An 8,729-nucleotide genomic window follows, 5' to 3' on the forward strand; every position below is an offset into this window, starting at 1 on the left:
ATCTACCTGTCTTGGAGACTTTGGCAAAGCTGGATTCAGCTTTTACGAACACGGACACTGAGTCACATGATTTCTCTTGGTGGGAGTCACCAACGTCCCAGCGAGAGCACAGGTGAGCGCCCCTCGCCCGGGGGTTGGCAGTCACCACCAGCTCTCCCAGTCCTAAACCACGCCGGGCCCCCAGCCTGGAGCAACACCTTAGTGGACCGCAGGGACTTGCAGCTAAGATGCCTGGGGGTGCCCGTGACCTCGCGGCGCCCTCGCGAAGTAGCCCAGCTAGTTCCAGCCACGGGGTACTAGGCTGGCGGCTCTCGGGGGCGGGGCATAAGCCTCCCAGGGACCCGGCGTCAGTTCTCAAGGGTGGGGCAGACAGCGCCCAGGGGCAGGGCGGGTGCAGGCCAGCCACCACCTGGCCGAGTCGGCCTCTGCGCCTGCGCCGGCGCCTGCGCGCAGCCGCGCGGTCAGCCTCTCTTCTTCCCCCCCTGTCCCGGGGCGGGGAGCTGGGAGGCGGGGCGGCGCGGACAGGGGCGGGGCGGGGGGCCGGCGGGGCGGGGCGGGGGGCCGCGCCCGCCGCGAGGACCCCCGGAGCCGGTCGCCGCGCGCTGGGGCCCCTTCTCCTTCTGGCGGGGGGTCTGGGGCCGCGGGGCGGGGCCTCATGGAGGCTGCTGGCCCCGACATTTGTGGAGGAGGGGACGCGGCGCGGGGTGCCGAGGGGCGGCCAGCACCCGAGGCGAGGGTGCACTTCCGAGTGACGAGGTTCATCATGGAGGCAGGTAACCGCGGCTGGGGAAGAGGGCCGGCCTTACGGGAACCCACTTCCCGGAGTAGGGGACGTGCAGGACGGGGAGCTGGCGCGGCTGGCCAGGGGGAAGAGGCCCGGCTTAGGGGTACAGGCCTCTGCTTTCCGCCGAGCCCTGTGTGCTAGGCTTTGAGCTGCGAGGAGGACGCGGTCACTGCCACCTCGCGGACCGGCGCGCAGGCCCAAAGAGAGGACGTGGAAAGGGACGGGCCCGAGCGAGAAGGTGGTGGAATCCGAGCGCCCGCGGCTTGGTGGCCCACCGCGCCTTCACGCATACCTGTCTCCCAGCGCACTTGGTCTCGAGGAGGCTTTTTCGGAGCCCGCCTATGGTGAGGCTCGTGACGAGCCCTGTTGGCGAGGTCCCGTCACACCGAGGACCCAGGCAGGGTGCAGCTCGCGTTTTGAAAACCCTGCCAGGGTGTCCACAGAGGTGCTGGGTGCCCCTGCTCCCAAGGCGAGACAATGAAGCGAATCGGATTCCTGTAGAAACATTGTTTCTCTCTCTTGGCAATAGTATCTCACTTGGGCAGACGGTTACTTTCGATCTTTGTTACTTTGTACGCACTTGGTGGGAGCGGGGTCTGGGTGCGTCCGCTTTCAAGTCAAAGTCAGCGGTCTGGGGAAATGATGCAGGACCATTAAGCCCAGTGATTTGTACATTTAATTTCCAGGAAGAGTTGCACAAGGTATGAAGAAGGATGGCAGTGGCCTCCCATATGCTGCCATGCATCCGCTTGGAGGGTCCATGTAAACGGGGGCAGCGTGCTGCCCTTTGAGGATTTGCTGCATAAAACAGGGCTTGGAGGGTCATGTGCAGCTATACCACCGTATCTGACATCTCTGGGAACGAGGAGTCCCATGTGGGAGCTGCCTATGTAACTGAAGTTTAGACCTTGAAATGCTAAAAGCTCTTCCAGGTACCACTCTCCGAGGACTTCTTTATAAAATGTATTGCATATGCCCTTGCTCCCCGCTGTGAGGCTAAACACTGGTCCTCCAAAGATGTCCCCATCCTAATCCCCTGAACCTGCGACCCTGTGACTGTTACCTCACGTAGCAAAGGAGGTTTTGCAGATGGGATTAAGCATTTTTTTTTTTAAAGATTTTATTTATTTATTTGACAGAGAGAGACACAGCGAGAGAGGGAGCACAAGCAGGGGGAGTGGGAGAGGGAGAGGGAGAAGCAGGCTCCCCACTGAGCAGGGAGCCCCATGCGGGGCTCAATCCCAGGACCCCGGGATCATGACCTGAGCCAAAGGCAGACGCTTAATGACTGAGCCACCCAGACGCCCCAGGATCAAGCATCTTGACATGGGGGAACTACCCTAGATTATTCACTGGGCCCAGGATAATCACACCTATCACATCCTTAAAGAGAGAGGCAGGAGTGACTGGCAGACTGGAAGGCCATGGAACGAGGGGAGCAGAGTTAGAAGATGCTTCCCCTGACTTTGATGAGGGAGGAAGGGGCCACGAGCCAAAGACTGAAGGCACCTCTAGAAGCTGGAAAGGGCAAGGAAACATTCTTCCCTGGAGGCTCCAGAAGGAACCCACCCTGCCCACACCTTGAATTTAGCCCCCTCAGACTCATTTGGGACTTCTGACCATAAGGATTGTAAGAGAAACAGTACGTGTTGTTTGAAGCCACTGAGTTTGTGGTAATTCCTTACAGTAGCCCCAGGGAACTAAAACACCTTAGGGAGAGGATACTGAATGTAATCTTAAGGATTGACGGTTGTTCCCCACCTTCTTTCAGTCTGTTGGATGTCATTTAACCTTCTCTTGTTAACCCTGGCCATTGTGAATTTATATTGGTTCTGTTACCCAATGCAGCGATTTCCTTAGGAGCCGTCCCCAGAGGTGGGGTGGGGCGTGGGCTTTACGACCTAAATCAAACCACCACGTGCTCTGCTTTTTGAGTTTTGTTCCCTTTTCTGTGTGTCAGTCTTCTTCCCTGGCGCCTGTCGGTGGCCGTAGGTGTTGCTTTTTTTTTTTTTTCCTGCTTGCTTTTCTTGCCTTTTTCAACCTTCAGACAAGGAAACCAGGGCCGAGTATAATCTTTAGTTGTAACATTGGGACTCTGTGGTGTCTTTTTGATGCTCAGAGGCCCTTTTCCCCTGCTGTCGTCTTGGCAGGATTTTTGTTAGGTGACCTGTGGGGGTGGGGGCGACCTTTAGTTAGATGCTTGTAAGGTCGAAACAGATACACAGCGGTGTGTGGTCCTTTCCAGGATGTTGTGCAGAGGCTGACATGCCAGGTGCTCACGGAGGACTAGTCTGAAGCCTTGCTTCTCCTGGTGGGGTCTGCAGATCCGTAGTTTGGGTGTGACCAGGGGGGCTTGGTAGGAGTATGATACCTGCAGTGCATTTGAGCACAACCCATAGCCCCATAGAACCCGAGAAGCCTGGCTCAAAACCTCTCAGGTAGAGGACCCAGTGAAAGACCCAGCAGCCACAGCCAGCTAGGCTCCAGGCTCTTGGTCTTGTCTGAGCAGGGGTGTATACCCTTAGGGCCCAACCCGGCAGCTCCACCCACGCTTCAGCAGAGGGTGAGCACTGGACTGAGCTACTCTTCTGCCCGCTTTCTCTTGGCAGGTGTCAAGCTAGGGATGCAGTCCATTCCCATTGCCACAGCTTGTACCATTTACCATAAGTTCTTCTATGAGATCAACCTGGATGCCTATGACCCCTACTTGGTCGCCATGTCTTCCCTTTATTTGGCTGGCAAAGTGGAGGAACAGCACCTGCGCACTCGTGACATCATCAACGTGTCCAACAGGTAATGGCATCCAGGCCCAGGCCTTTGGGAGGACTCACTGGTGTCCACCCAAACGGGAGGGCAGAGAAGGGTCCCACTGGGCCCTGACCTCCAGGTGACAGTGGTCAAGCTCAGAAGGAAGCACCAGGGTGGTCTTGAACCAGGGCAAGAAGCACTAGCAGCAAAGGTAGGAATGAGCCTGGTGTCAGAAACCCATGGGGTGAGTGGAAGAGAAGCTGGGGCCAGATTAAGGGAAGTCTCAAAGGCCCGGAGGAGTGTAGAGGAGCTGGGGTCATGGGGTGGGGAGCACAGCTAGAGCACAGGGAGCTTGGAGAGATATGTCAAAGAAGATTCGTCTGGAGTTTGGGGCAGGATGGATCGAACCCGTTGTGTTCTGTGGGACCTGTAGGACCTTCCCATGCAGGGGAGGGTGTGGACCCAGTTGGGCAATTATTTTATTAAGATGGTGTGGGAAACTGAATCAGAATTGCTAACAAGCACCTCTTGCCCTGGTGTGGGCATGGTGCTCTGTGGGCGGCCCCCTTGGGCCCGAGCAGCTGTGTTCCTACTGGGAAGGATATGGGGGTCCAGCCAGCCAGGCTGCACTGAGACCCAGGGTGCCCAGGAGAAAGCAGTTTGTGGAAAGTTACTGACTAGCAGTATGGCGTAACCTTTCTAGAAACTAATCATTAAGAAAACTGTTTTGTGCTGCTTCTCTTTTAATAAACAGGCAACGGAAAAAGCACTCCCTACCCCCTAAGCATGACGGGTTCGCAGTGTACCGTGAAAGGCTGAGAGAAAAACTGGAGAGGGAACCAAGGGAGGGCCGCTAGAGTCCACCTGTAATTGCCAGGTCCCCAGCAGGGAGGACCGGTAGAGGGGAAATTGTGTGGACCGCTAATTAGACATGAGCACCCGGGTGGGGTTCTGTGGGGAAGTTGCAAAAGGAGTGAGGAACTAGGAAGGCTGAGTCATTGGCAGAGAATTTTGATCACTTGAGTGTGAATCCTGTTCTCTTACATCTTGGTGATCATGCGTAGGTGGGAGTGTTGTGGATATATATGGCGTAAATAAGGACAGAAGGATCTGGAACAAAGGAAAGACAATCTGGGAACATAAAGCTGAAATACGTTTATTCTTCTGCATATAGCATCCCCATGACATGTTTCAATTCCTTCCTTGGACCCAGAGTAAGAGCCCTGGGCATTGCCGTCCCAGGTGGTAAAGCCTGTCCCTGATCCCAGGCTGACTGATCAGTTCAGTGTGTGCTAGAGCTTCCAGTCCTTCTGGAGCAATTGCAAAGACTCATCTTTACCCTTGACATCTTGCTGAGTGATATGGGACAGTCCATCAAGGGCTGAAACTAGAAGCCGGCTTCTTTTCTCTGTTAGTTACCGTTTAAACATTATCCTATATCGTAGGCATGTAGATGAAGATGACTTATAAACACATCAGTAGAACTGGCCCTATCTAGCAGAAGAACACTGGAGTTTGTGTCTGGACACCAGGGGACTCGAGGGGCTCCCCAGAGACGCTTCCCTGGCTGCCATAAGCATTGCTGTCTCTCGTGCAGGTACTTTCACCCGGGCAGTGAACCCTTGGAGCTGGACTCCCGCTTCTGGGCGCTCCGGGACAGTATCGTGCAGTGTGAACTCCTCATGCTGAGAGTCCTGCGTTTCCAAGTCTCCTTCCAGCACCCACACAAGGTACCTGCTGGGGAATTGGCAACTGTTTCTAGAGGCACAAACCTTTTCATTTTTCATCCTGGAAGTGCACCCACCAAACCCTCACAAACACGGGGTGTATGTGAGGAAGAGTGAGCCACAGCTGGGCCCTGGGGCTCCCGACTGCACACCCTGACTGGCTTGTGTGGCCCCTCTTGTCCCAACTCCCTGGGTTTTCTCAGGCAGTTCTAATTTCAGCTTCTGCCTTTGGGCCTGCCTGGCCAAGGCCGCAAGCCGGGATCCGTGTGACTGTGAAGCCCTTGCCGATCCCGTGACCCACCTGCATTGTGTGCTCAGTGAGCCACAGGGAAGTAGGGCTGGTTTCATGATGCCCCAGAGTTCCTGTCCCCAAGAGTCGCGCTCGGCCTCAGAGCTCACATGCAGCTCAGCTGTGCTTTGAAACCCACAAGAAAATCTGAGTCACAAAGTTAAGTCGCACACTTTTAACTGCTAGGAACACGTAAGTCCCAATAGAACTGTTTCTGACGGCAGCAAAAGGGACGTGTGGAACCCTTAGAGCACTTGGATGTGATACTTTGGGGGCCCCAGTCCCCCATGTGGGCAGCTGGGAAGGGTGGCCTGCAGGGAAAGACGTGGGGCAGTGGGGGGTTGGGACAAGGGGATTGGGACGTGGGTTGTGAATAGGATTTCGTTTTTTTTCTAATTGAAATTTGTATGAGGTAATTGTAGATGTACAAGCAGTTGGAGGGAACAACGCAGAGATCCTATCTGAGATGGAGACTTTGCCCAGTCTCCCCGAATGGGAACGTTTTGCAGAACACCCGTCAGTGTGACAGCCCCTCCCCTGCCAGGGATTCTGGGGGTCGCTGGGGTGTTACTGGCACAATTTTATCCCATATGCACCTGCATATGTCCTCCACCACAGTTGAAATACAAAACAACTCCCATCCCCACAGGGGTCCTTATAATCTCACCCCACCCTTCCAAACTGCCTTTCTAATCCCGGAAACCTCTGGTAGAGATTTTAAAAGAGTTGGGTTTCCGGTTGGTCGGTTGGTCGGTTGTTCGGTTGGTCGCACGATGCAGGGGAAGGCAGGAGCCGCCCAGGCTCTGTGTCTGAGGAAGACCAGCACCTGCCAAGGGGGCTGTCGGGTGGGGGAGTGGGGGCCAGCGTTGCCTTGAGCCTAGCGGCCTTCCCCTTACGTCAGGTCGGGATGGGGTCTAGGGCAGCCAATGAGTCCCCTGTTCCGTGGCAGGCTGGGGTCGCAAGCACGTGTGTTCAAGCCTGTGGAGCGGGCTTATCAGTGTGTGTGTGGATCGGCCGGTTCGAGCAAAGCCGCTGTCTTCCCGGAGTGGGAGCTGACAGACAGCTGAGCTGAAAAGCCATTAAGAGTGTACAGCCAAGAGCAGCACTCCTGGAAAACACGGTCACCTGTCGTAGTCCCTCTGAAAGCGGGCGTCCTGTCTCCGGGCAGCCCCTGGCCTCAGGCTGGGCACACGGGCGCAGTGTTCTGTTTGGAGTATAAGGACGCTCGCTGTTTCTGGAGCTTATGTTGAGTTGGGCAGGGGGATACACAGAATGATTTCTGATGATGGCTAGAGCAGGGCCGGGTGATGGAGAGGGGACTGTGGTAGGGGTGGCCATCGGTAGAGGCTTGGGCGGCGTCCAGCAGCTGGGCCAGGACTTGAGAGCGGGTGGGCACGGGGACACCGGGTGGGGGGCAGGGAGCGGGGGAGGCGATCTCCGGCCGAGGGAGCGGAGCGGTGAGTGCCAAGGCCGGGAGGGAAGCGTGCTCGGCATGTTCAAACACGGTGGGGGGGCGGGGCGGGGCTTGGAGGCCAGTGGAAGGCACTGGGGCTTTTTTCCAAGGGACACAGGGAGCTGTTGGGGGGCTGGAACAGAGAGATGACTCGATCCAGTTTGTGTTTTATTTCCGCCGAGGCCGCTTAGGGGGAGAGTGGCTGGTGGGCGGGGGGGCAGTGAGGAGTCAGGTGTCTCGGGGGGCGGGGGCCCCGAGGCCACTTGGCTGACTGGTGTGTCTTTGCAGTACCTGCTCCACTACCTGATTTCCCTCAAGAACTGGCTGAACCGTTACTGCTGGCAGCGGACCCCCATTTCCGTCACTGCCTGGGCCCTGCTGCGGGACAGCTACCACGGGGGGCTGTGCCTCCGCTTCCGGGCCCAGCACATAGCCGTGGCGGTGCTCCACCTGGCCCTGCAGGCCTATGGGGTTGAGGTGCCCGCCGAGGCCGAGGCCGAGAAGCCGTGGTGGCAGGTGAGGTGACTGCTCAGTGTGCCGGTTCCCCTTTCCTCTGCCTGAGGACTCATCCGTGTTCCTTGGTGGTAATTATCCTCGAAGGAAGATACGGGCTACTTAGGAATCTCGAAGCTTGAACACACCCTGTCATGACTGTCTAAGGCAGGGGCTCTCCGCCTTGGCACTGCGGACATTCGGGGCTCGATCGTTCTCTGCGGCAACACCATCCTGTGCTACCCTGTAGACGCCCCAGTCGTGACAATCAGAATGTCTCCAGACATTACCAAGTGTCCCAGGGTGGGGATCACCCCCAGTTGAGAGTCACTTTGCTCGGCCAAGCACTTTCATTGAACTGAGCGGGAGCTTGCTATAGATCGGAAGTTAATAAACTTGGATCCACATCAGAAGAAGTATAGAGGGAGTCCTCTAAAAAGATGGATTGATAATGGACAGGCACATAGATGATAGATAGACCGATAGATGACAAATGGGTAGAGGGGTGGACAGACAGACGGATGGCACGAGATGGACGGGTGGGTGGATGGCTAGATGGCAGACAATGAGGCTGATGGTCGAAAGATTCGCCGGCCTCCCCCCGACCTGCTGAATCCACAGCACGGTTTGTAGAGCGCGAGTCCGGGGGAAGGGCTGCCCTCGAGGACTTCCACAGCCCTATCGATTTTCCCTGAGTAGTCCCCACTGTTTCTCACAATGGAATTTTGAAATCATTTCTGGTTTTCCCTTTCCCATACTAGACCTGAGTCTAGTTTGCTGTTCCTTTCTTATAACACATCGGCCTTGCCCCAGAGGAGGTTCTCTGCAAGCAGCGCTTGCGGTACCTGAAGGTTTCTCCTTCTGGCGCACCCGCCCTCCCCAGCAAATCAGCCAGTGGCCAGAAGTCTTCTAAAATGTGTCCTCTGTTACGTGAACAGAGGGTGCCCCCCTGGGTGCCCTCCTGGGTCTGCTCCTGGCTCCCCCTCCTTTCCTGCAGCTCTTGGCTCCCATGGTGCCCTTCCTTTCCTGCTGCCCCTCTGCGGAGACCCGGCTTCTCCTGCTTGCTTTTTGTTCTCTTGTCCTTTATCGTCAAATCCCTCCAGCTAACCAGATAGCAAGTGCTGGGAGGTCAGGGATCTTTTTTTTTTTTTAAAGATTTTATTTATTTATTTGACAGAGAGAGAGACAGCGAGAGAGGGAACACAAGCAAGGGGAGTGGGAGAGGGAGAAGCAGGC

General features: G+C 56.3%; 1 protein-coding gene across 6 annotated transcripts in view; it reads left to right on the forward strand.

Annotated features, from left to right (window-relative positions):
* Window positions 1-552: 552 nt before the first annotated feature.
* The window catches only part of CCNQ (cyclin Q), a 10,036-nt gene continuing 1,859 nt past the window's right edge, over window positions 553-8,729 (forward strand). For 2 of the 6 annotated variants that reach the window (XM_081808073.1, XM_081808074.1), the window contains exons 1-4: window positions 553-773; window positions 3,394-3,577; window positions 5,130-5,262; window positions 7,290-7,517. In XM_081808073.1, the coding sequence (XP_081664199.1) occupies window positions 656-773; window positions 3,394-3,577; window positions 5,130-5,262; window positions 7,290-7,517 (663 nt within the window). In that variant the 5' untranslated portion in view covers window positions 553-655. Of the gene's footprint in view, window positions 774-835; window positions 1,129-1,470; window positions 1,717-1,971; window positions 2,427-3,393; window positions 3,578-5,129; window positions 5,263-7,289; window positions 7,518-8,729 lie in introns of those variants that run through there. The other 4 variants (XM_081808075.1, XM_081808076.1, XM_081808078.1 and 1 more) reach the window with 4 other exon arrangements.

This window comes from Leptonychotes weddellii, chromosome X, assembly GCF_054177405.1.
Source record: "Leptonychotes weddellii isolate Sample4059 chromosome X, ASM5417740v2, whole genome shotgun sequence".
Taxonomy (NCBI): Eukaryota; Metazoa; Chordata; class Mammalia; order Carnivora; family Phocidae; genus Leptonychotes; species Leptonychotes weddellii.